At 40.5% G+C, this 27,305-nt stretch overlaps 1 protein-coding gene and 1 long non-coding RNA gene across 3 annotated transcripts in view; one reads left to right on the top strand and one right to left on the bottom strand.

Moving 5' to 3' along the window:
* naaladl2 (N-acetylated alpha-linked acidic dipeptidase like 2) overlaps nt 1–628 on the bottom strand; it is a 445,610-nt gene extending 444,982 nt beyond the window's left edge. The window contains exons 1-2 of one of the 2 annotated variants that reach the window (XM_084354597.1): nt 427–628; nt 216–278 (exon numbers count right to left, since the gene is read on the bottom strand). In XM_084354597.1, coding sequence (XP_084210723.1) covers nt 216–278; nt 427–491 — 128 coding nt within the window. In that variant the 5' untranslated portion in view covers nt 492–628. Of the gene's footprint in view, nt 1–215; nt 279–426 lie in introns of those variants that run through there. The other variant, XM_084354602.1, reaches the window with a different exon arrangement.
* Nucleotides 1–26,859, top strand: part of LOC311258371 — a 28,289-nt gene extending 1,430 nt beyond the window's left edge. The window contains exons 2-4 of the long non-coding RNA XR_014622730.1: nt 19,187–19,267; nt 21,032–21,266; nt 24,277–26,859. This is a non-coding gene — a long non-coding RNA (uncharacterized lncRNA). The remainder of the gene's footprint in view (nt 1–19,186; nt 19,268–21,031; nt 21,267–24,276) is intronic.
* The last annotated feature ends 446 nt before the right edge of the window (nt 26,860–27,305 follow it).

Here is a 27,305-nt window from a genome sequence, read left to right as displayed (position 1 = left end):
GGTTAAAGACGATACCATGCTGACTCTCCCTAAACGACACGCCACGCCATTTTACCAGCTCTTTATTTCCCTGTCATCGAAAGCCAGCACCAACTTCCTGCTCGCTCACATGCCATTCAAGGACAAGGATGAGAGAAGCAGAGCAGGGGCGAAAAAAAAAAGGAGGAATCAGTGTTTCAACAACATTAAGGGAAGGTCATTGTCTGCGGGCTTACCCTGGGAGAGACGCAGAGGGCCTGAACCTGCCAGAACCTATCCACGGCGACCGGGAGCGGGACCTGCGAGAGACCAGAACAACAAAGACAGTTTGTGACAAAGCTGAGGCGCCGCAGTCCGAGAGGAGTGAAATCAAATGTGACATTTTTCATTTATTTGTAAATGCCTCCTTGGCGGCACACTCACTCGAAACGACAGTTGGGCTCTTACCAAGTTAAGGGGAGCTGATGGTAGAATAGAGGGATCCTGACAGAGGTTGTAATGAGATGCCGCATTAGGGCCGTTCTCTCATCCACTCTCCCCTCTCTCGCCCAGGAGCACGCCCTTCACTTCCAATTTACTACCCCAACCATTTGGAAACGGTTAACCCTATGAAAAACTACACTAACCCTCTTTGGTGCTCCGATAAAACATTCTTTGTGGGTTTATTTTGTCAGAGATGCCTTTGATGCTACAAATGCCTTTTGTCAAAAGGATTTTGGGGCATTTAGAGCCGTGGGACAGTTGGAAAATGATTCAAAATACTTGCCAAAAAATCGGAGCAGGGGCAATGTCTGAGGCTGCAAGCACTGACTTACAGTGATGGAAAGTAACCAGGTACATTTACTCAAGTAGCGCACTTAAGTACGATTTTGAGGTACTTTTACTTTGCTTGAGTAACTACATTCAATGCTACTTTCTACCTCCACCGGACATTATAGAGAGAAATCCTCTACTTTTTTACTTCCATAGATGCTAGTTGCTTTGCTGAGGTTTTACATGAAATACTATGAAACTCCTACAAAATAAAATGCATCATTCAAGATTAAACCAGTGGTTCCTAACATTTGTGACTCGTCGCACCTTAACAAATTGCTGCTTAAATTGGTGCATCAGAATTTGAGCATTTATACCCAGAATTGTCGGAATCCAACGAAAATGCTGAAATGATGTTCGGGTTGGGGTCGGGTCGGTCACGTCAATTGACACAATGCTATCGAGTGCTGAAAAGTGTAAAAATACATAAATATAGTGTAATTAGTAAGTTTTGTAAGTGACATTAAGTGATAACTGATAATACAGTAAGTAATTAACCTGATGTCTGTCTGGGGCTTTGTGTCCTGGTAAGTACTTGAGACAAAAGTTGAGCACAGATTTTTTGTTACTTTCCAGGCAACAATCAATCAGTTTACATTAACTGACTCTGAGACTGAGTTGGGTTCAGACGTAAAAAAACAGGACGCCTATCGAGTCCGGGTCAGGCTCGGTTACAGCTTTCTATGACTCGCACAGATAGCGACAGGACAATGTGGCCCGAGAAACACTTTGGGCAAGCAATTTTGCTATTGCTTTTGATACTTACATCACATAACTTACCATTTAGCTGATAACAATTTTGGACTTCAACTGATGTAGGGTTTTAAATGCAGGGAGTTTGCTCATGTAAAGGATCTGAGTCCTGAGTACTGCTGCTGGAAATGTTAAAAACTGTATACAGTATGTGGACGCTTTAACAAACGAGAAGTTACATTAGTCCTACCAGGAGGTCCTTAACATTTGACACACAGGAAATACAAAACCCATTATCATTTAAAATGATTGAACAACCATTAAAAGTAATGATTGAGTCATAATTTTCCCTCACAACTGGGTCAAGCTAGAAAGAGGTCTCAGTGGAAGAGCCAGCAAGGAAAATGAACTATTACCCTCTACAAGTGTGTGTGGTGCCCTCTAAACTGTCCTCGCAGATTGAGAGAGTGTGCTATATAGTGGGCAGCATGTGAGCAATGAGTTATGTACTTCATTAAGCTCAAGTAATTTCCCTCCCAGATATCACGTCGCCTTCAATCCATCTTAGCAGCCGTGAGCTATATTTAGCACTGCGGAGCACAAAGCCACAGCTCATCATAACAATGTAGGTAAAGTTGTTTGGCCGAGGCCAAGTTGTACAAGGTGTCATTAACTTGGAAAGAAACACTCTGGCCTATATTAAGAACAAATGTGGATAACAATCTGAAGGTTTCCAGTGGCAACTAATTCATCATCCTGACTTATTTAACTTATTCTTTAATAATTCTCCAGCTGTAATTAGATTCATCACCAGCACGAATCCAGGTCTCCAAGATACTGTGGTTGAATTTAAATTATATCAGACCTTCAGTGGATTGTAAAACATCATCTTTTTAAACCTGTACAGAGATTTTTCGTGTAGTTGTAATAGTGCACAATAGTGTTGCTCTCGTGAAGCCAACAGATTGGGATAGCAAGAATTCTGCTTTGTATCGAATGCTATAGTGCATAACAATACAACACTGGTGCATTGCTTTGCTTCGTATAATAGTGTTATAAAAAGTCACCTCGTACCAATGGAAAGAAGGGTGAAGTTTTGTAGTCCACGAAACATTTCTGGAGCCTTGCAGCAAAACAGAAGTAGCTGGGGATTTATTTTGAAACGTACAAAAAACCTGAAAAAAACACATACAATGGCTCAATAGATCCCAGATTGATTTGAATTAGATGTTAATTACACCCGTGACGCGTGGTCCAAGTGTTTCGCTCACTTTAGATAGGGTGCATGCAAACACTTTTAGCTTAGCAGCTATAGTGAAGATTTTGGCTTAAAAAAAGAATGTAAATAAAGTCTTTTTAAAATAAATTTGTGATCTCTGGATTTTCAGAGACTTGGATTATGCCGGACAAGCTGTATGTTTTTGTTTTCAGTTTTTTTACGTATTCTTTGCCCCCATTTACTTCAGTTGTTTAGGTGAATGCTGCAATGCTGCAATGTTATGTTTGGGTGAACTTAAGCTTTAAGGGTGCACAAATCAATTATATTCAAAGGTGCAATATGTAAGAATTGGCCACATGTTGAATTCATACCCCAAACAAAAAGGGGGCAGCACAATACCAGAGTAACCGCTAACTGCTGCTAACTGTAGCTGCTGTTAGCTAGTTAGCTGTGATACTGTTACTATCGGACTCTCACTTCTTGAGGTACAAAGTTGCTCGGGGCTAGCTGGCTAGCATGTTAATAAGAGAAAACTATGTTTGAGTGTGCTGTAAATGGACCATATTCACACGGGGGCCATTTTCCTCTAACACCACACTCAGGCTGGCGCAAATGTCACACTGCTGTGTTCCAGGTTTCAAGTTGTATATAAGTAAGGATTCTGACAAATCATCATCATTTCAGTGCTTCTTGATTGATCAGCAACTGAAAAGCCAATGGAAAGGGAAAATCCAGAGTAACAATGGGCCATATTTCAAGGTAAACATACTACAACATACTTGATAGCCCATTAGCTTCAATAAGACAACTAACGTTAGCATCCAACCACTTCCTAGCTAACATTACCGTTTGATTCGATATTTTTTTAAGTGTAATTCAACTCCAAAATATCAATGTGTATCTTGGGCACATTTATTCAAGCCTGGAAGTAAAACACACTGGATGTAACCAAATGCTAATGTTAGCTAGGAGGTTATATGTAGTAAGGCTAGCTAATGGGTTACCAAATATGATGTTTTACCTTGAATTATGACCTGATGTCCCTCCAGATTTTCATTAACAATAATCTTTTTATTTGCTGGTCAACTGGGAAATGTTGAAATGATAACCATTTGTCAGATTACTTGAATTTATATGACGTGAAACCTGGAACACAGCAGTACAACGTTTAGTATGAGCTTCACACCCTGAGTGTGAAGGAAGTGTGTCAGAAGAAAATGGCCACTTTTTGATTCTGGTCTATCCACATAAAAGTTCTTCTGTTGCTTTTCTGACAGAGTAGATGCTCAAGGTATATTTGCTGCCCCAAGTGATTGATATATGCCTCCCTTTGAACACACATTTAGGAAAACCCAACACTTGAGCATTAATTTGTGAAAATCTACACTTCTTCTTTGCCAAGTGAACCCATCCACCTGACAGGTGTGGTGTAACAAGATGCAACTAACCAGCACGATTAGTCCACAGGTTTTGGGCTTGATGTATATTATAATATTAACATATCATCAAGGGACTTTGTGTAACGTGAGAGTGGTCACTCACACCGACAAACCCACAGAGAATCAAACGTAATTTTTTTTGCAGTTTCCCTCAGAACCTGTTAGCATCTTTTAGCTAGATGTTTTAGTTTCTACTTTATTCTGTTGATGGTGTTAATGTTCTCATGTCCAGCAGCAGCAGGTCAGTTGATTCAGCAGATATAATGGTTTAATACATAAACGGTACACAACCTGCCAAGCACTAAACTGCAGACAGACAGTGTGTAGCAACTAGCAAGCTAAAAAGCTAATGGGTTTTGTCAGGAGTTGAGAAGACCAAAACAGAGCTAAAATAAATATTGAACTTACATTCATCAGCCGACCAGAAACCTGACTTAAAAAAATTGTTCATGTTGCTCTGAATCTGTTGGATGCAGGCATTTGTTTGCTACCATACTGTACCTGCAGTAACAGGTAAAGGTGAAGGTGTGGTGTCGGCTATACAGTATACACCCAACAGGTGATTTCACATATGTTGCCTGATTAGACCTTTTCTCAGGACTGTGTGGGTGTCTGCACAGTCTGTTCTTCATCAGTTTACTCCCCTGTTGCACCGTTTGAGGCGGGACACATTTGTCTTTTGTAATGGTAATTTGAGTTTCCTGACCTCCTGCTTATCCAACTCAGCTCAGCACAAACAGAAGTCTCAGTCAGCCAGGATAGCTGAAAAATCTGCTGTGAAGAGCCCTTAGTGATTCTACTTTGAACATAATTTAATAAGAGCCACTCCATGTGGACATTTTGTGATAAAAGCACAAATTATCATGATGGCAAGCACTTTGTTGTGAGAATTGGTGCAGTTGATGGGTTGCTTTATCAGTGGCATGAGCTGCTGTCTGCCAAAGTGTATTTTATGATACTACCACTAGGGGTGCCAAAGTCAGACATTTTCAACTCTAAGAGGTATTGTCATTAACAAGTTTTACTTGACCTATTTTCAGTGTCATATACCATAGAGGTAGACCTAAAAAATATTTTTTTTTTAAACATTTTTTTAATCTATTGTTATATTTATTTGTATGATGTTTATTTTATGTCAAGTATAATGTCCTCTTCAGAAAAATGACCATATAAATCAACTGTGAAAGCATCTTATTATGACCCATATTTATGTTTGTTGTTAGGCTGTGAGCTCCAGTAGCTGTAGCTATTATTACAGCAGCATAGGAGAAAGTCAGGCAAGTAGTATAAACAGCAATAAAGTATGCATACAGAGGAGGATGGGGTGGATAGGTAGGTCGAATACACACAGGACTGTCATTCAAAAGTCAACGGTTAGTTAATAAACCTGTGAATGCACTTAAGTAATGAACGTACAATCGGAACATGAGTAACATTGTTATTTTAACCCAAACCACAATGTTTCTTAAACCTAACCAAGTAGTTTTCTTGCTTAACCCAACCAAACTACAACTGTACGACAAACATCTTGGGATTCTCTGACCTACTTAGTTGTTAAGGTATGTGTTGGATATACTGTATCAGTTGATGAGCTGATGTTACATTAAAGCTCCTTTTTATAAGATAGTTGCTTTTTGAGTCTCATTCACAACTCGTCAAATAATGATGCTTTGGGATTGTAGGTCAGGCTGGCTGCCATCTAAAAGGATCAGTATTTGATCAGTGGGCAATGAGTCTCAAAAATCAACCATCTTACAAAAAGGAGCTTTAAACAATAAAATGTTTTATTTAAAGGGTAATGAAAACCAAAATAACATCAATTTGTAAACACATTTATAAATGTTTGGTGTAAAAATAAGTTACATGGGGTGTTTTTGGATATTTCTGTTGTAAAACACAAAGCTGAGGTCAGTTAACCACTGCTTGTCTCGTCTTATCTTTGCTAATTGCAAAATCAATACAGGAAAAGCTCTAAAGGTCAGCAATAAAATACGCACAGATAATAACATCAACTTCACTTATCTCAAAGTTGACACCTTCTCTCAGTGCCATTTAAATCTCAAATATGTCCTACCAATAAAAAACTGATGATATATGATCTCCTCAACTTTAAGGCATAAATTGTTCACTAAACTCTTACGTAACTAAACCAACCGGCCCCAGTGTGTGGGTGGTAAAAGTGTCTGAACCACGAGATGACTGTAAAATGGACATTACACCCCTGTAAAGTGGCTGTCCATTAGGATCTGAGCACTTCCAGGCAACATGCCAATTGCGACATTAACGCATTATCCGCCAGTGAAATTACACATATGTCAACATCTGTAGGAAGCTTTTGTAAAAAGCCTGGAAGATGTGATAACTTCAGGTGACACTAGCAGATGTCTCAGTCACAGCAATTGCATAAAAATAGCCTTGAAATAGCCTGTAACCATGCATTAAGTTCCCCACAGTGGGTGAGACTAAGTGGTTATTTTTATGAGCATTTTGACATCCTGACTTTCAATTTAATGCTTTGACAGTTTGAGTAAGTGGGGGAAAGGGGACACGCGCTGCCTTTGCCATTTCAATTTAAATACATATTTGTAAGTTATATGTGTAACTTGGGCATTAGTGGAGCTTGACATCATCAGGTAATGAACAAAACCACTAGAGTAAGGTCCTTTTTTAAAATACTGTCTATGGGTTGGTCAAACTAAACACCCAAGAGCATGAACATTTGCTTCAGTCAGCTTTCATATATTTAAAGCCAAGGTCAGCTGAATACCACATTTTGTTGGATAAAATTGAACATATGTAGAGCTTCTGAAGCAATTAGTGGCGTTTGCATTATTTTTTCTAGTGTGGATTGTTTAAGTTCCCCAGCCTACGATCCCTGTGCCAAACCCAGTGCTGTATCTTCCCTAAAACTATTCATTATTTGATTATTTGACCAAACAGCCTGTTATATCCAGGACGTATTCCTATTCTTTAATATTTGTGAATAAATCCTGATTTCCTGCGGAGTGGGTATGACATGTTGATTTTGACCTGCCTGTGGGAAGAATGGACATTAAAGTAAACTTGTTGCTAAAGTACCTGCTAACAAACATACCAATAACCACCTCTGGACAGGGGCCTTACGCAGCCACTGAGAGCTACGATGGAGGCCTGTTACGCTACCAAGGTGATTTATGGAGTCTCCTGGTTGACAGACACTGGTAGTGTTTTTGCTTAAGAACTAAATACTGCTAAATATAGCTAACATAAGCTGGTCATGGTCCTGTTCACTGAACCAAACCCGCAGTGCCAGGAGCCAAACCTTGCAAGAAAACAACCTCAGTACTGTATTTCCTGTCATCAAAATGGCCGCCACCTTCTCGGAGGCTTGGCCATGTTCACTGGAAGCTGCAATTCCAAGGAGAGGCAACGTTGGGGACTTAGGGGTTTTGGCGGAGCGTGACCTACATTCCTTGCTATTGGCTGCTGCCTGTTTTTACAGCAAACACGTAACTATGCTGCAGCAAATAGCGCTCCATCAGCCGTTTCATGGGAACTTGGCAACTGTTGTTGCTCGTATTGCTCTCGTCTGCATGTGTCTGTCTGACTCAAAACACAATGCTTACATCAATACACAGATTTGATTGGCTGAGTAGCGTCACTCGAGTGATTTAGAATGCATGCAATTGGTCTGTGGGTTTTCTGGACAGCTGATGCTGTAAAGCCTGGAAAAGCTGCGCTGATTAAGATAGAAACGTTCTGTCAAAATGTGATAATTGTCAGTATTTTATCACTTATAGGTCTGGATAGGATAATGTCTGGGTCCTGTCCGCCTACTGTATTAGTGATCTCAGGTTGCTGGACAGGGTTGGCAGGTTAACAAGGGTGAAGCATATTGGTCATTTTACTGATTTCCTACTGGTCGTGTCACTGTAAGCCTTCTATGTCCGATTGTACCCATGAAAATAAGGGTATCAATGCTGACAGCAGGCGTACCATCATTCGTTTTTTTTTTTTTAATCAGTTTTAAGCAGTCAACGATACATTTTTGATTTGTGTTGGGTTAACCAAACTACAAAATTACGTAGATGAATGTGTAGCACAAACTGGTGGATTTTTCTGTGAGACCAAGAGAATGGTGAGTTTGTTGGTCCATAAATAATCCAGCGTTAGCTAACTGCACACATTTTCCAGCAACACATGGTCTAGCTTCATAGCAGTCAGGTAACGTCCGACAGCTAATGCTAGCGGATAGTAAACAAAAGTCAAAATCCATCAAAATAGGCTGTACTTCCAAGCATATAATATCAATAATTGAAGCTCATCACCTGAGTCGGGATCTCCGGAGCACTTAGAGCTCAGCAGCAGCTTGTCGTGTCAGACCATGAAACTAGCTTAACGTTAGCTCAACAGGGAGACTGAGAGCTTTACCTGCAAGATGTGACTTACCAGCAGTTGCTATGGTCATTATTACTGCATAACACTGATTTATTTATGAGTATAATGCTGCTTTTTAAATATGAGAATTAGTTGAGTTGGTTTGACTAATAAGAAGTTTCGACCTGTGCATTATTAGAGAATGTGACCTTATTTTTCGTTGATATATACACATGGGGAATAACTATAAACTAGAGCCCACGACTCTGCAGAAGTTTTCAGTTGTATCAGGTCTATACGTCTGGAAAGGTTGGACAGGATTAAGACAAGCACACTGTCACAGCTCACCCTGATTATTAAAGAAATTATTACACTTCCTGAGAAGGTCATTTATATATTCTCATGTTGTTTGACTGTGCTGTCAATGCTATCGTTGGTCTCAGTTTGTTAGGCGTGCACTGATGTGTTTCTTCTTTTTTCTACTCATATGTTCCTCTTGCTAGGTTGAACTCAGGTGGAGTAAATTAAATCACGATCGTCCCTTTTATTTGCTTATTTTGAAAAGTAATTACATGCCTGTAGGGCTAAATGAAGTCTGTTGAATCTGCATGCTGTGTGCAAGCGTCCTCATTGTGCAGTACACATATTATTAATATTACACTAATATTGGTTGCTAAAAAGCAATAATCTTTCAGAAAATTACAATAACTCTTTGCGTCTGTAGTGCCTGTAATTTGCATTTTTTATTAAGCCTGTGGAAGCAGCAGGTTGGACGGTGTACAACAGTTTCCTCACTTCTGTAGCTATAACTATTTAACAGCAATAATAACTTTTTCAGAAGCTGCCTGAATTACATTCTCAAACCATGCTTACAAACTTGAATAGCATTCTCCTTATAGCTCTGGGGCATGCACACCTGCCTTTACTGTGCTTATATTATGGGACTTCAGCTCAATTAAGCTTTCACCTAAATTATGGCATTGCTTCATCTTCAGTTAGGAAAATGTAGGTTCAATTTCCCAGGAAACTTAACTTAAAGGGGAGTGACCTTGCCTGACACAGTGTTAAATTGACCAGCAAGAATGTTTTTTGTGGGTATGTAAAAGGAAAGGCTGTTAAAAGTCCACCATTTTCCCATTTCTCTCTGTCATTGATGCCTGACAGGCTGTAATTTCCATTCTCTCACTCCAGCAGAGCCTACTGAGCTGGAGATTATGGAGATGACGGTTTGGATTTTTAAGCACCCTCTTCATCCCGTTTTAAATCTCTATAATGTCTGAGCATAAATAAAAACAGATGCCTTTTATAAAACAACTGGGCAGTGGAGCTGAATAACATTGTGCTTCAGCGAGCTCACATTTATTACTGTCGCCGTTGAGTGAACACTTCCTGCAGTCAATGTCAATCTACATGTCAATGGAAACCCCCCTTGACTAATGGCTCCAGGAGAGCCAGGATTGAAAATCTTGGGCAAAACATTAATTTTCTAATTTCCCTGTCAGTGTCAATTTCATCATTCATTCTGTCAATAATACTGTATTGTTCATGTGCAAAGGGCATTCACGATTTGTCTGCATTAACCAATTATTGACACGCACAACTGCTGTCGATAGGGAACAGAGCTTTAATTAAAGCTCAAAAATCAGCAAATCAGTTAATTTGCTGGAGATGGATGTTGTCAGTGACGGTGACTCGCTCCTCTTGAGTGGCAAACGGAGGAGGGTCAAACTGGGGGAGCGTGTCGGTGGTCACCCCTGCATTAAATGAAGCAGAGGGTTTGAATCATTTCCTTGTCTCTTCGGATGAGGATCTCTTCTACTGACAAAGTCTCGTCTTTCACTGGGTTCCTCGAGGCAAGGTCAGACCATTACTGCTTCCAGCTCACTGGCCCTGGACTTGAAGGCCATCATTTTTGCTGCAAGCTCATATGTTTCTCGAAATTATTCTCAAACCAGCACAAGAGCCTAGAATGTACTGCAGCTGGTGTAGATGCCTGTCTTTGCTCAGTTTCAAATGCCTTCTTGTAGAGTTTCGGAAGTTGTTTGCAAATGTGTATTTTTTTGTACGGCATGCTGAAAACACAGATTAAGCTCATTTATGATCAGCAACACAGACTTTATTTCTTTTAATTGCTTTAATTAAGTAGCATGCCATCTCCACTTTATATCTGTATATCCTGTTAGATGTATGTTAACAGAAGCAAATGTCACTGTTTCTTCTCCTCCGTGTCAAACTTATGAGGATAATTGACAAACAAGAAAAAATTGTTTTTCTATATATGTGAAGAGAAACACAATTAACAGGTTGAATGTGTAATTAACTATTAATTGTTGTCATAAAAGCAAGTTCATCCAGCAAATATGAACACAGCACAAAAATAATGAAGAGTAGAGTTTCCCTGTATTCGTTTGTTTGTTGGATGCCAGACGGGTCTTGGGCCAGAATAGAACCCATTCACTTTTCGTGCAGGTCCAGATAAAGGGACAGATCCAGGATTTTTTTTCTCAGTTTCTTTGGAATTGGAAGACAGGGGATTTGTAGTGTTTCCGTTCACGGACTGGATTGTTTTGTAAATTGCAGAATATTTGTCACATCTTTAGACTTTAGAGACGGAGCTCTGAACTCGTCGTTCAGACAGACCAATCCGCTCCTTTTTTGGTGACATGATTGTGACCAGAAAGAAGGGGATTGTGAATTCCTCCTGACAAAACTGGCGTAACTCAGTCAGGTTTGTCCGACTCCTTACTTACACTTGCCTTTTCAGTGCAATTCACAAATCCTGTGTTGGATTCAGCTGAGAGCTTTGTGATGGCCACTCCAGTACTTTTACTTTGTTGTCTCTAAGTCATTTGTCACTTGGCAGTATGCTTTGGTCCGGCCTGAAGATTAAATTAAATGACAAAGCTTCGAATTCCTATCTATGTCTTGAGATGTTGCTTTTGTGTTTGCAGATAATCCTCCTTCCTCATGATGCCTTTCTATTTTCTAAAGTGCACCAGTCCCAATACCAGCAAAACAACAATAACATTGTTAAACCTGTGCTTTACGGTTAAACTCCGAGAGTTTCTAGACTGCTGCTGTCCGCCTGCATTCAGTCTTACCGAGTTTTCAGATGTAACTTCTCTTCTGTGTTCACTACAGTAGCTCTCTGTCACTGATTCCATTCAGTTCAAGCTTCTGTTGATGGCCTTCAGGAGAGTGAGGGGGAACTTCCTACCTCTAAGCCATGGTCAAACGTCACACCCCGACCTGAACTATGCACTCTGCCTCTGGGGGTTTAGTCAGTCCATGTCTCTGAGGACCCTGAGGTCACTCATCACTGTCAAGGCTTTTCTCTTTTTCAGCTTCACAGTGGTAGAATGAACTCCTCACTGAAGTCAGGACAGCAGAGTCACTGCCCATCCTCTCTGAAAGGGAGAAAACTTCCACATGTCAACAACCCATGCTATCATTTACTGTTGTCTGACTTTTTTGCCACATCTTAGAAAAATGACAACATCCATGTATAGATTTGTTCCCTATAGGCCTCGCTTTCACTTTGCTATTGTGCCTGCAATCAGGCTGGATCTTTCCCCAAAAACCAAAGGTCGAATTAGAAAAACAAAGGTTGAATTGGTGCAAAGAAAGTGCGTCTGCCGTAACAGGAAGGGGTATTCTTTTCCATCGTCACTTCACACTACAGAAGAAAAAAGCCCCGCTGATGGAGGTGGCAAAGAAGGTGAAGAGGGAGGGTGATAGAAACAGAGGTAAAACAAGAATGACCGGACAGACATTCACTGGACTGAGAGTCTGATCCACCATTGATATGTGTTCCCCTTTACCACCATACCACCTACTAACAACCAGGTATTTCACTCTGCCTCTTCATAGCTCTGACATCAGGGTTTCAAGGTCAAATTGGGATTCTCAAGGTTGTTTCAAGCTTTGGGCGGTTAGCGGTAGCCATGTTGCTAACACGGTCTTTGCGACAGTAATATCACAGGGAATGGCTATAAGATGTATTGTGTATTTCTGCTCTAAAACAAACAGACAAAACCGTCTAAGCACTTGTAGTGTAATATTGAACGTGGTTTGAATTATTTAATTAAACCAATCCACTTTGGACAAAGGCGAATGACAAGCTTTTGGCTGGCTGATTGACTTTGAGTCTTTTAATTCCATTGACTTTGAGTACGGTAACCAACATGCTCTTCTTTTAAGCATGTTTTCACCTGTGACATCCAGAATATACCTGCACACACCGCTGCACCTCTGTTATGTTCCCCTGTGCTTCCACAGCCTATCAAGAAAGTGGCCATCACACCTTATGGCTTTAAATGCAACAGATGCGTCTTTGCAACTATCATGACGTGTGCTTTTGTTTGCAATCAATGAGAGCCACGCAATTCTAATTAATTGGGCCTCTGAATATTAATGCACTCAACCATAATCCATTCAACGATGTTCCTAAATTGATGAGTTTAAGACGGTAATCACGTTGATGTGACTCATCAAACTTTAATCATTAGGTAGGCAAGCAGCAAAACAGAGAAGCTAAATGACTTGTGTATACTACGTCCGATAAGCCGATAATTACTGCCCACTGTTCTCTTTGTGTTATTGAAAGGGTACATTGGTCCATAAGTAGGATAAAGGTCAGGATGTAACAATTGCCATTTACTTTCCTTTTACACTAATGGACATCAATAGAGACTGTATACTGCTTTAAATGGCAAAACAGTTTAATGATCTTCCACAAAAAATAATGATCATAACGGAGAGAGAACCTTAATGAGAGCTGTGCACATACTGAGGCCTTGTTATTGTGTTTGTATTAGAGAAAAAGTGCAAGCAATGATCCACTGCTGTGCAAGTGAATGAAAAGTTTTAATGAGGACCAGATTTACCCACTAGGGGGCCCCGGGGCAAGAATGAAGTGTGGGCCTCTTTTGATCCACCATCCCTCCTACTATCTGTTCATTGTGTATCCTGCTGCCTTTAGGTGTCATCCAGGAACACAGCACATGGCAGTCTACACGACACAGCTCCATTAAACTTTGCCTTAAGCCCCAGGAACCAACCAGTACTCCTACTCTGTTTCTCCTGGTTTGGTGTGTGTTACCTTGTTAGAGACTTGCATTTCCAGTCTACTGACTGCTCAGAGCGCTTTACAACACTTGTCAAGGCGCCAACTGAAGCATCAGGAACAATTTGGGGTTCAGTAACCCCAAAATCGACATGCAGCTGGAGGAGCCAGGGATTTGAACCAGCAACCTTCTGATTACTAGACAACCCGCTCTACCTCGTGAGCTACAGTCTCCCAATTCAGCTCCAGTTCTCTGCGTCTCCAGTCCGTTCAGTGTCCAGCCGTGATTCAAACTATATTTTTGATCGAATAAGAAAAAAAGGAGTCCAATGTAAAACACAACAGGTAGTTAAGTTGATTAAATTCACTGTGAGTGAAAGTGAAAATGAAAAAGAAGCAGAGAGGTGTGTGAGAGCATTCATATGAAGTTAAAACAAAATACTTCAGTTTAGTCTTGCAAAACTAATGATTGAATTATAAAATCAAAATTGCGCCCACACACTCGCCTTCCTGCTGTGCCTCTGCAGCTGTGTTCCAACTGTTCCAGTTTCGTTGTGTCAAAGTAACATTATTAATGACGCACAAAGTTGATTTCTGGAGTGTGAATTTATTCAGAATCACAGATGTTGACACTTGAATTCTTCTGTGAAACAAATTCAGTCTCCAGAAATCTTAAGACATTATACTGTTTATGTTTAACAGAATAAGAAGGGTGCTGTTGTCTATACTGTATTTATTTAATATGTTTAATGTCTACTAAATTGTCCTCTTATTTTGGCTGCACTCATGCAACAGAAAGTGATGCTTATCTGCACAACGCAACACATGAGGCAGAAGTTGTGCACTGAGCATATATATGGACAGTCTAAAGTCAGACTATGCTGATTTAAGGTGTACACCTTAAATCACTTTTCATGCGTAGGGTCTGTCCAGTATTGCTTGCATTTATCTACAAGGTGTATTTTTTCACCAGTTTGCCGGAAGGTAAATAAAAATGGATGCAGCACACGCAGATGAATATATGATTTTTTTACTTGAAGTATACTTGAAGTAAACCACAGTAAATTGGATGAAATTAGTTAAATGTGTCTAGAGGCTAGTCTTAGCAGAACGACGATCTAAGATTAAACACATTATACATTTTTCCACTCAAATTAACACATTGATTTGCCTTCAACCAAGTCTTCATTAAACCAACTATTGGTTCAATTCATTGGGTTTAAATATGATAAATATGTGTAATATGTGTAGTTTAAACATGGGTTTTAAAGCCACAAATATATTCTAAAATACACAATGATGCAGGCTTTTACAATATCAACACCTCAATACTGACATGGTCAATAAACTCTTTAAATTACAAGGAGAGAGTGCCTGGACACTCTCAAGACACTCCACAGACCAGGACACTCTTTACATCACCAGCATAAGGCACAAATCAAATCGATAGATTATATAAAATGTATGTTAAGAGTGAGGATCCAGGAGGACGACTGAGCGGGCCAAGGCATCGCCAAGTGGTGCCCAAGCCACAGAACCTGCTCTCCACTGTGCTGACCTGAAAGAAGACGGGCCACACAAGATAATTAGCCAAACATTACTCCATGTAAAAAAGTACAGATATAGGGAGATTGTAAAACAGAAGAGCAATGATCCAACAATAGCATATATAATGGAAACTAAAATCCTGAATTTGTAACCAGACAGGTGTTAATTGTGTTGCCATTGGCTACTCGAGATGTCAGCAGTAACTGTTAGATCCTTACCGTTTCTTGCTTTGATATCATCATCTGGAGTCCCTGATTCTATGGCTTAACTGTTGCAAACCGTTTCGTCACAGGCATCAAAGTTATCAAATACAGAATACTGCTGTACCTCTGGGATCTCTTTTGATGCAAGACTGACAGTTTAGACTTGAGAGAAAAGTAGCTTGCTGACCTGTGTGGTGCTGAGGATTGCATTGACTGTCACAGTTGAGAGCTGTTCATTGTGTTGGATTTTTCCACTTTTTCCAAATGAGAACTTTGAAGTTTTTGTTGTGGGCCACACAGAGTTCAGCCGAGACTGACGCAGAACAAACTGAGCTGGTAAACAGACTTAAGTCTGGGACACGATGGTTCTCCTGTTGGAATAATTCAGCGTTAGGTGAGTTTCTCCAAATTAAGTGTAATGACAATGATTCAATATTTGTTCTACATATTTTACAGTTAATGCTGTTTCTGTCTCGCTCAAATATCCAGTTTATGGCTGTTTAACCCTAACTGGTGTGCACGTAGCATCCGCCGCTACATGGCATTGTTGTGTGAAGCTCATGCATGTCAACTGTCCCCAATGCAATGTGATGGATTTCAAAAGTAAATGTGTGGCTGGTTAAAAAAAGTTGAGTGTTCAAGCTGAAGTAGAGTGACTCAGTGGGTGCAGACTCTTGGATTAGCCTCTGCTATCTACATGTTAGCATTTTCAAAATCTATACAGGAAACAATAACAAGAACATCCTGTGAGCAAGCCCCGCCAAGTCTGCTCTGATTGGTTAGCTCACACATGCCTGATCCAGCAATGCTAACAACAACAGAGAAGCTGTGCTAAATCAATTCTTACGTGCCAAGCTCCTAGCTGCTGGGGCTGAGCTTTAGCATATAAGTATCTACAAATATTTTACGAGACATTAGCCAGCTATACACTGCAAAAACAGCTGAAGACTGAAATGCAGGAGTGGAAATAGGTATTGTAATATCCAAAGGTTGGATCCAAAAAAATAAAGAGAGCACAGCCACAAAGAGACAGACTGCATCACACAACCCTGCAGGCTACTGGTGTTCTAGCAGGAAAACAAAAGCTCATATTAAAAGCTTCTGTGAGAGATTAGCATACAACAAAGCTAATGTTGCTCATCCTAACATTTAGTAAATGCCTGAGGACATTACAAGTTCAGATCTTAACAATTCAGAAGTGGAAGCACATTTTCAAAGATCCACTGAACTGAACAAATACTGGCTGCAGATGACATCAGCTGTCGGTGACCACAAGGCCAAAACAAGTCACGACTGTTGACTGCAGGTGATGGACCACGAGTCCGTGGACAGCCGGAGAAACGCCAAGTAGGCCATTCACTTCGAACGCCGAAGAACATCGTTGACCCGAGACAGAGGTTCTGATCAGTCCGTCGGTATTAGATCACTTAATATCATGTGGTTGGAGGTCCACAGTCAAGGTGGCCTGTGGAGTTTTCCTGTAAACAAAAAAAAGTTAAGCTTGTTTGTGTTTGTTCATTGCTATATTTTAAAACGTGCATTATTTACTTCCACACTGACTAGTATGCCATCTTCTTCACAGCCTTTGTGGATTGCTACACTTTGTGCTTTTACCGCCTCCAACTGTTGACCAGTGGAACAGTGTGAAGCCAGTTTATAAGCACTACAGATAAATCAAATCACAAAAAAACAAAAGGAAAAGACACTTAAACAATAAAAGACTAAAAAGAATAAAAGTTGGCTTCAGTCTGTGCTTTAATGAAAAAGTCAATTTTGTAAATGGAGCACTGCCTTTTGTTGCTGCCTCCTAGGTTTTTGGTGGCTCCAAGATTTGTCTGAAAAATTAGCACTAAAAGTTACTTCAAACTCTGATAATAAAAATGACTGACTATCTGAAATATAAACATGGGCCTTCATCCAATTAATTGTTTCTTGTAATTCTAAATTCATGAAGGACAGTGTAAGATTTGTGAATAGGAGTTTTGAGGTTATTTCATGTCATTTCAGTTCTTCTTCTTGCTTTAAAGCTACATTGATTGGAATAAGATGAAAACACAAAAGTGGCATATAATCAACCTATAACATTTTTATTGTAAACATAGAGCAGACACAGCGCAACATCGTGTGTCCACCTGATGAATCCAACATCCGATGTGTTTTGATCGCCACAAACTTCACAAAAAAAAAGTTATTACGTTTCTAAACGTGACTCTATATTCACTAGCTAGATGTTAACTTTGTCTGCTGTGTGGTGCTGAGCAGGTGGAGCACATTGAGCTTATCAGAGCCTGTTCACTGGAAACAGCAGCCTGCTGTGGGTGAGAATGAAGTTGTTTGCGTGGCGAGTATCATTTAATATTATTTCATTTTATCATTTCATGTCATTTTGTGAACCCGAAAGCTAAAAAAAAAAGTGTTCCATTACACATAGCCATTGAGTTCACTGTTAATTTACAAAATGTTGATTAATTCAGCTTTAAAGGGACACTTCACCCCTAATTCAAAAATACATATTACCAATAGTCGTATTTATCCATCTAGATTGTTTTGGTGGGGGCTACTCAGTTTTGGAGATATCAGCTGTAAAGATGTCTGGCTTCTCTCCAAATTATTGGAACTAGATTACACTGGGCTTAAAGTGCTCCAGAATAAATACACTGCAAAAAAAAAATCATCAGCAATGTCTCTTTCCAGTTACTCATGATAATCCCCAGTGCTTCTTGTGAGCAGCTTCATGTTGGAACTCTTTTCTTTCTGTATCCCAGGGCAGAAGTAAGTGTGCAACATGGACGAGAGGTTAGCTAACTGAGCTAGCTAATGTTACAGCTGAGCTGAGGGGGGCCTAATGTTTACATCCTGCACTCAAGCGGATGCTGGCGGTTCCCCCAAAACAACCAGTGTGATACCTGCACAACAACAACTGACCATAGCGTCCTCTTTCTCCAGCGCCATGCCATACGACAAAAAAAATGAGACACAGTGATATCATATATTGCAATAGCCCACTTTATTGCAGATTTGAGTTAATTATATTATATACCCATTTTAGTTATTTGAAATACGGCTGTGTAATGTTCTACAATTGTCATGTTCAACTTCTGACAGAAAAGAAATAATATTTACAAAAATTAACCTTAGGATATCTTCACATCTCACTGAGGGGTAAAAAGGAACCTTTCAGTTTGACAGAAATAGTAATTTGATTTATATCGTGATATGTATCGATATCGACTGATGTGAAAATTGTGATATGATTTTTTTCCATAAGTATATCTTTACACTAAGTGATGTTAGTTAATCTATGCAAAGAAAACGAGAACAGACTGACAAACAGTTCTTCTAATTGAAACTGTACCTCCCTGCTGCCTCCTGCTCTCTCCAGAGACCCAACGCTTCAGCCTCCGTGCGAACATCGTTCACATATTTACCCGTGCTTCATCTGACCTGCGCCAACCTCACGTCTGTCATAAGTCTGATTCAATCCAACAACTTCGTTAAAAGATTTCGAGCGCATTTGTTTGCCGCAGGAAAGAGTAACCCCTCATTTCCATTCCACTTCTCACTCTGCAGGTCGCTTCAGAGCAAGCCATCCTGTTTTCTGCCGTGATTGACAGCTCTGAGACACCTCGCGATGACTCCTCTACCTCTGTCATGTTTCGTCTTCTCTCTTTTTCCCTTTGATGCTCTTTGTCTTTCTAGCATACATGTATGCTTCTCCTTAACCTCCCTAGGGACCTCTCTATCCCTTAGCCTTTGGAAACTAAAGGAGTGCACACAATAAAAGCTAGATGGATGAGCTTATATATATATATATATATATATATATATATATAAAATTTCTGCTTTCTCTTTATTCTTCCGCCTCCTTTAGGTTTGCTGCAGAGGCATCAGAAACACAGTGCCGAGGCCCCCTACTGACTGACAGCTCCGGAGCCTATTATGCCAAGTTTTCGTAAGCCATGCATCTTGTGACCTTCTGTCTTAAGACAGAAATACACTGGAAGCATCAGAGTTGAACATTTTCTCACATTTTTAGCAATTGTTTCAGTGGCCAAGTGCTTTGAAGCATTGCTTGGTTCTCAGTTCGATTTCCATAGAATAGTCTGGCTGTTCTTATCGTTCTGCAGCAGCAGTGGAAAATGTCTTTTTTCTGAGATGATACTGTAATTCTGATCTTTAACTTGCAGTCATATTGTTGTGCTTTTCTCTTTTTAAAGTTTGAAATTTTTTTATTGTATATGTATTTTTCATGGCGAATGTAGCAGCCACATCACAGCAGCAGAGTGAAAATGTTGAAGCTTTGTTGTCGATGCTTTCTTCCTCTGCAGCTTTTCACAGAACGGTTGAACAATTGCACTGATGATTTCTGAAGCTGCAGCCAGTTTATTCATTACTCTAAAGAAATCAGTGTGAGTAAAATTGGCAGAGGAAAAGGGAAGATAAGATAAACTCTGCAGATTGTCATATTTGAGGTTGATTGTCCTCCATCCATTATTGTGGCGGTTCAATCAATCAAAAAAACTGTAAAAGCAAGTGTGTATGGATTGATCACAGTCGGCAATCTTTCACTACACAGAAGAATAATGTTTCCATTTAGAGGTCCAGTGTGTCAGACTTTGGAATATAATTTTCAGAATGATGTTCTCATTTGCATATAATCAGCTGAAACTAATAATCATTGTGTTTCTGCTACTGTCGAATGAGACTTTTACATATACAGAGGGAGCGGGTCCACCACTGAGTCCGCCATGTTGCGCTGCCATGTTTTTACGGTAGCCCAGAATGGACAAACTCATGCAGAGGAGGGTGAGACCAGGGGTGTTCAGCTGGTTGCAATCTGCAACCTCACCACCAGATGCCGCTAAATCCTACACACTAGACCTTTAAATCACTTTTTTTCAGAATCTGCTAGCTTATAGTGATAACTCAACAAACTTGGAATTAATGGTTTCTTGCACTGTACTGCACATTCTTACAACCATCTTTGTTTCCCGTCCGGTTTGTTCAGCACTGTTCTGTCACATTGTGTGATATTTTTATTGTCTTCTGTTGATAAGTTCATAAATAATATAATAACAGTTCATAAATAAAAAAAATAAAAAAGTATCTTGTACAGTAAATTGGCCGAGCTTTTTTCCGATTCAGCAGGACACTTTAGTTTTTAGCAAACTTTACTCAAACAGGATGAAATAGTGTTTTTGTGGGGTACATTCGGTCCACTTGTGAGAATTTCCAGCCGTAGGACAGTGTATGTAGGACTGACTGAAAATAAACTGCAGCGTGTGTGTTCATGTGGGAACATGTCAGTCAGTGAAACAATGTGGCTCACTGATGAGTTTTTAATAGTTTTAAAACAATGGAGCTCTATGGCACCGAGGAAGAAGATGTTCCAGGCTTTTGGTCGTCACACAATACTTAATCGTAGGAGACATTTTCATGGGATTTGTTCATTTCTGAGAATACAGAATATCAACCAACACCTAGTCTAGTGCCAGTTTATTAGTAGTAGCTTTGCCAAGATTGGTCTCAAATTTTTAAAAATAAAATGCTGCCATTGGCCGCATCCATCAGCGTCAAGCCGCAGTGGAGACCCTCGTCTTCTTAACCTCGACACCATCGTACATCTCTCCCTGACACTGTCCTCAGTTCCTGTCTCCTCACTTCTCTTATCATACCTCCTTGCACACCGCTCATGCTTTCTTTGCCTTCCTCTCAGGGGACTGTGTCTGTTTGCGTCCCATCCATCGTTACCATCTTCTCCCTTCCGTCCCTTCCGTGCCTTTCCCTCTCGGGTGACTTGTGTGTCAGGGCTGACAGAGATATTCTGTACCTGTCCTATCTGGTCCTGTGGGAGAATTGGTGGGTGATGTTGAGCGGGATGACGGACGGTGATGCCTGGAAATCCAACACTTGAGGAGGAGGCTGTCCTGTCTGGAGAAAGGAGGCAGACGGTACTGATGCTCCTGCCCCCATCCTTTAATGTACCTAACCTTTCAACATTAAAATGTAACTTTAATTAAATGTAAGCCTGTATCATTTAATTATGTGCTGTCTTTTATTATTTTCCCATGTTGTTGTATAGAGCAAACAGCCAGTGGTGGAGCTGATGCGGCGGACTGCGAGCCGTAGTTGCCCTGGTAAACACACCACCTTGACTGTCTGTCGCAGCTGCAGTGTCTCTGGGCTCGTTAGGTAGCGCACACAGGCTGGGTGGTGAACAGCGACAGGGCATTTCAGCGGCAGCCCACCTGTCTGCTCTTCCTAACAGGCACAGAGACACTCTGATGGTGAATAGCGGCTCCAGAGGATGAGTGCTTACACTACATCACCTGACTTCCTCCTTTACTGCCGTAATAATTACCATGACCACTAGAGGCAGCCCCCTTACAGTAACTGTACACAATGATCGTAACAACCTGCTTGCACAATGGGAATTTGGTCAATTTTCTCATGAGGACAGGCAGCGAAATCAACAAGCAGTGGTCAGAGAATCGTACTGGTTGTAAACATGTTTGCCAGAGACTTGAAACTTTATTTGAAGGCAAAACTAAAAGTGAGCCCCACTAATAGTCTTTGATTACAGAGTTGTTTTTGTTCACAACTCTGGCATTGAAGGTAGCACAAAGTAAATCAGGAAGTGTTCTTCCGCCTGTCTGATTAATGTGGTAATGTGGGACTTGTTTACAACCAGTGTCTGACCGGGACCTATTTTTAGTGATGCTGCCTTGTTCTGAGAGCTCTGCAATTACAGTGATGAGTACATTATAATCATAACCGATGGCTAAAGCTTTGAAAAGAAAAACCCAAGTTGTAAAAACTGAAGTTCAAGGTGAGAAGAAAAGAAAGACAGAAGAAAATAATGTAATAGACTTTGTGTTTATCATGTTTTATTCCACTGATGTCATTTTTAAATATGGAGATGCATGCTAATTTCAGCTTGTTTTACAGTCTGCTTCCTGATTTTTGTTTGATTGGTTTCGTGGATTTGGGTTCTACTTTCAAGTCCCAAAATGGAGTGAACCTGGCTAAATATGTCCTGTTTGTCTCCTCAAGCAACAAAATGTTTTTTATTGAGACTTTTATTCTTTACACTTAAATACATGAGGAACCAAGTTATCTATCATGTAGGATAACCTGAGTGCTCAGTGCTAAACTGAGCCCGAGTACATCTGATAGTGACAGCATCCAACTTAGAACTGGTGGAAGCTGAGCAGGTCCGTAGTTTGTTAAGTCATAAAATGGCTTTCTTTATAAGGTGCAATGAGCGGAACAGCCTCACAGCGCTGCTAGTGCGGCTATTGGCTGTTAGTGTTTGGACTACAGATAATTTGGAGAAAAGCAGTGCTGTAGAAGGCAGAACTCACAGCATCGTCTCATCACTCAGAAGCCTGTAGAGCTCAACACTGCAGCAACTTTCTTCCGAGAGACGACTTTATCCGAACTCATTCTCTCAGTCCTGAGTGAGAGAGATGGCGACAATGTGTGTCTGCGTGTGTTTGTGTTTAACTGCACGGCCGTCTACAGTTTATCATGCAGGTCAGCCTCAGGATTAATGTTTTCATTTGAACCTCTGATACAGAAGTATTGATTTTGCTTAATCACACTCTCAATACGAGAAATCCACTGTGAAACATTAAATGTCCCAGTGAACTATTGATCTTTGCTTTGGGTCAAAGAAGTGTAGATTTGATACGGGGCGACAGGATTTTGATACAGAGCAACACACATACTCCAGTCAGGCCACATGGACAAGCTGAAGGAATCTACAGCAATTTGCAATTTGAAGTGAAAACCACAATTTACTCATCATTATCTCACTGTAAGAGATAAACAAGATGAATTTTACTCACCCAAACAGATGGCTGTCATCGTAGTTCAAGTCTTTTTTTCGCTGAGGAAGGTTAAATGAGTAAAAAGATCCAGAAGTATCTCAGTGACAGCCATGATAAGGGCTGGTTGAACTCTCTAAATACTAAGGAAAGGTGCATCATTGATTCCTTTCTTATCTCCTTTAGCATAGATACACTGGACCAACCTTCAAGGATGTAAAGGAAGTAATGCGGTCCCACAATTCCTCCCACATCATCACAATGTAACATCTTAAGGCTGAGGGGGGAACTCGCTGACGGGGGCCAGGGTTGGAGAAACACCACTGTGCAAATTCAGTGGGCTGCATAACCAGGATATAAACCCGGAAGCTAATATGTGCCACTTCTCACTTAAGTGGTGATACTTGCGAGAAAATGCAGTCATGAAACAGAGAAAAGTGACGGTTAACAACCTCAAAACACAAGTAGAAGAGGATAATAAGCTGCAGAAACACCACACATAATTTCCAATCATTAAGAGTAAGGCCAAGCCTTTCAATAAGTTTGGGAACAATTATGTCTTCAGCAGAGCAGCTACTTTGTTTTCCTTTTTAATGATGAACAAAGTTTCAGGAATATGTGATGTGCAAGTTAAAAGTTGTGTTATTCTGAGCTGCAGTGATATTAAGAGTGTAAAACCATCGACACTGTCAGGAGTCCTGCTGAGAATCTAACACTCTTTGTGCAGCATCAACAATAATCCTCCTCATGTCTTCAGTGTCAGGAGCTCTGTTTTCAAACCACACATGTGGAAAGTGTGCAACAGCAAGGTGATCTAAAAATATCTATGGGTCCTCCTGTAGGAATAAAGACCAAGTGATCTGATTGGTCAGTAGTCAGGCTGTTGACAGGTTTTGATTTGATCCTCTGAGGTTAGCTGTGCAGCGAAGGTTACCATGGTGATCTACCCCAGTTAAAAATGAGACAGTGGTAACCTGCTAATCCTGCTTCGTAGCGCAGGTCCCTGAACAGCCCTGTTATTGCATGTGGTTTTCATTTATTTATTAACCAGCAAAGCGACAAGCGACAGGTAGTATATCACTGTCAATTATTTCTCTTCACTTACTGATGATGTGCTGTTTGTTTTTTTCAGTTCCAAGAACACAGCCGACTGTGGACTGCTGAAAGGAACGTGTACCATCCATCAGACACTGAAGACTTTGAACTGATTGTGATGTTGCTGATTTAGTTAAGGGCATTCAACACACACAACAAAAACTGTGTAATGAATTTGCATTTGCAAGAGAAGTGCCTGACTCTTTCACTATGAAAATGTCGGGGCCAAACTTGCCTTGACCTGAGGTCAGAACTTTGCTAAGCTAAGAGCTCGGTGAGGAAAATGTTTATCAAATTTATATGATTTTGCTTATTTAACTCACCGAAATGAAATAAATGATGACATGCTCAGAAGCATGAAGAAACAATACTGAGTAAAGTAGTAGTCTTCAGATGAATGCAGGGAGCTCTTGAAACCAAACTGATCTGAGCATTGAGCTTTGAATGTAGCCTAGTTAAAGAAAAACAACTTTATTAGCAAGGGCACATCAGCTCTTTGTGACGTATCACGTTACCTTGATGACACCAAAACATGTTATTTACAGTTTCATTTACCTCGGAAGTTGGAAACTGGAGCTGGGAATGACGTCACAATGCGTTCCAGTAAAAGTCAGAGCATTAGTCCTCAGTCATAGTGATACCTGTTGATAACAACATATTACAGTAATAAGTATTTTGTGCATAAAAACATCAAAGCAACGTGTCCACAGAAGAAGACAGGACTGTGTGTGAGACTGATTTAATGAGACACAAAGACGACAGAAAAGTTGAACAACAGTATATTCGACAGCTTTCACAGCCGTTGACAGATGGAGCAGCCATGTTGGATTTTAAGGTTGGGTTAGTTCGGTTCCAGATGAAATTACCGACTGGGAACTCTGAAATTCTGACTTCCCAGTTCAACTGGAATGCACCAACACAAACGTGGGTTTGTGAATTTTAATGCAACATTTTTTACATTCTTCAGTCTTTCAGGCTGTTGCCTTACAGACTGGAGAAAGGTAAATGTCAAACTATTAATTTACTTGTTTTTGTTATAACAACATTATGGACTTATTGTTGTTGGAGCTGTTTTTGCCCTTTGTGTGTTAACTTTTAATTTTTTTTTTCTTTCGGTTTCCTGGTCTCCCCTGGTAACCCCATGTTTAACGTCACAATGCTATGAACTGTGGGAAATTCCCCCAGGCGAAGTCTGCAGAGATGCTGACTTATGGAAAGTGTCTATAAAGTACAAAAAAATCTTATGATTATACGACAGGGGGACAGCCCGAAGCCTAACGGACTAACTGGGAAACATGCCTCAAAGTCCTTGAGTCCATGAGTGAAACCAACTTAACAAGATGAAGAAAATAGGCTGGAGAATAAAGTTATAAAATTATTATTACACAATATAGAGCCAACTTTGCAGATATGCTCCTGAAATCCAAGATAATATAATAAATGTTACACTCTGGAGTTGGGTTGGGCCGGGCCGTCCATCGCCGATGGCTTTCAATCATGGACTACTAATCCCTGACCATCGTTACATCGGGATTTAAAGGCTCCCCACCAGAGAGCACAATTAAGAGGCGTGTCCCCTCAGAGTTGCCGTAGGGCAAGAGTTGTTGTTGTTTGTGATGTGAGGGGAGAGGAAATAAAAATAAGTATGTTGCAGCTCAGTGCACTAACATTACGTCTCCATGTCCTGTTTATTATTTTAGTATTCTTATTGTCAGAGCAGCGGTGGGAAACAGCGACGGCCACAGTGGTGAGCTAATATGCAACTGCTGTCTAACGACAACACTGAGTGGACACGCTGCCTCAAACTCATAAACAGCGATGTCATCGTCCATCACGATGTTTCACTGTAAACATCGTCATATGCCAGTTCGGCAGACATCACCCAACCCTACTCTGGAGACCATTTACCCAATCATCTGAAGAGAGATTTCTCATGAAAGAGAAGAAAACTACCACATTATTCAAGGTGCTGTCTATACATGCCATGCAGCTAACAGGCTGCTGTTGCTGATGCAGACAGGCTTGCTGTCAGATTTGTTGAATTAGCTTCACTATGGACAGTTCCAACTTTCCTCACTTCCAAAGAGACAACGGGAACAGGCCGACTGCCAGATCTCATTAAGCTCAAAGATATTCAGACGGACAGGCTGGGAGAAGCATCAGATCCTCTCAGATTTAATTTGTTTGGTTCAATCACAGCAGGCTGATCGCTTGTAGACATAGGATGAAACACGAGAGGGATGCTTCACTCGCTCGTGTTGACATTAACTCATTTCTAACTCTGACAATATGGGTCCGTGTTTGTGTGCCGTTGTGATCAAATGAAATAAATAAAAGGAAATGTGACGATAGCTCTCAGTGAGCTGCATTTACATATGTTAACAACGACTAAAGTACCATCTGATATCTTCTCTTTTTCTACATCTTAAACCTGCATTTACATCTGTTAACAGCTGAAATAGCATCAGTCGCATCTTTTACCTGCCGTACCCAAAATAGGACCGATGCTGTCGGCTGAGCTGGGACTCAATTTTTCAGATTTGAAGTATCTCAAAGATACTGAACAGTTGTTATTTGTAATCCAAAAGTGTTTGATCATTAAACTTGTAAACAGCTCTGATCAAGTCCACTGTGTGTTTTTCTGCACAAGAAGCTCTTTGAGAAGAAGCCTTGAACAAGAGAGAAACAGTGCGCTGATTATAATTGCCTTACCTGAGGGTAGCATACAGTGGACCGACTGAAGCGATGCAGAAACTCAGCAAATCCCAATTAAATTCAACACAGACGATGAACAAAGCTTTTGCTGTGTGTGTTGTCAGAACAGAACAAAAGAGTGATTAAAACTTCTTGTTTAGGGGGAAAATGTGACTCATCTGCCTCAAAGCAGAGCAAATTTTGGATATCTAATAAGAGGCCAGGGAATTTTTAGCTAACAATTTCATTGTTTTAACCCATCATAAAATTATAACCCCAAATTTTTATTTCCTGTAATGTAGCTCAGCGCAAAACGTTGAGTGGCAGGAGGCCCAAAACAGATCCAGGTCTGTAGGAAGCAGCCAGCTTTAC

Source organism: Pagrus pagrus (genome assembly GCF_965226575.1).
Source record: "Pagrus pagrus genome assembly, chromosome: 6".
Taxonomy (NCBI): domain Eukaryota; kingdom Metazoa; phylum Chordata; class Actinopteri; order Spariformes; family Sparidae; genus Pagrus; species Pagrus pagrus.
The sequence above is the reverse complement of the archived record's forward strand: the minus strand, read 5'-3'. Positions and strand labels throughout refer to the sequence as shown.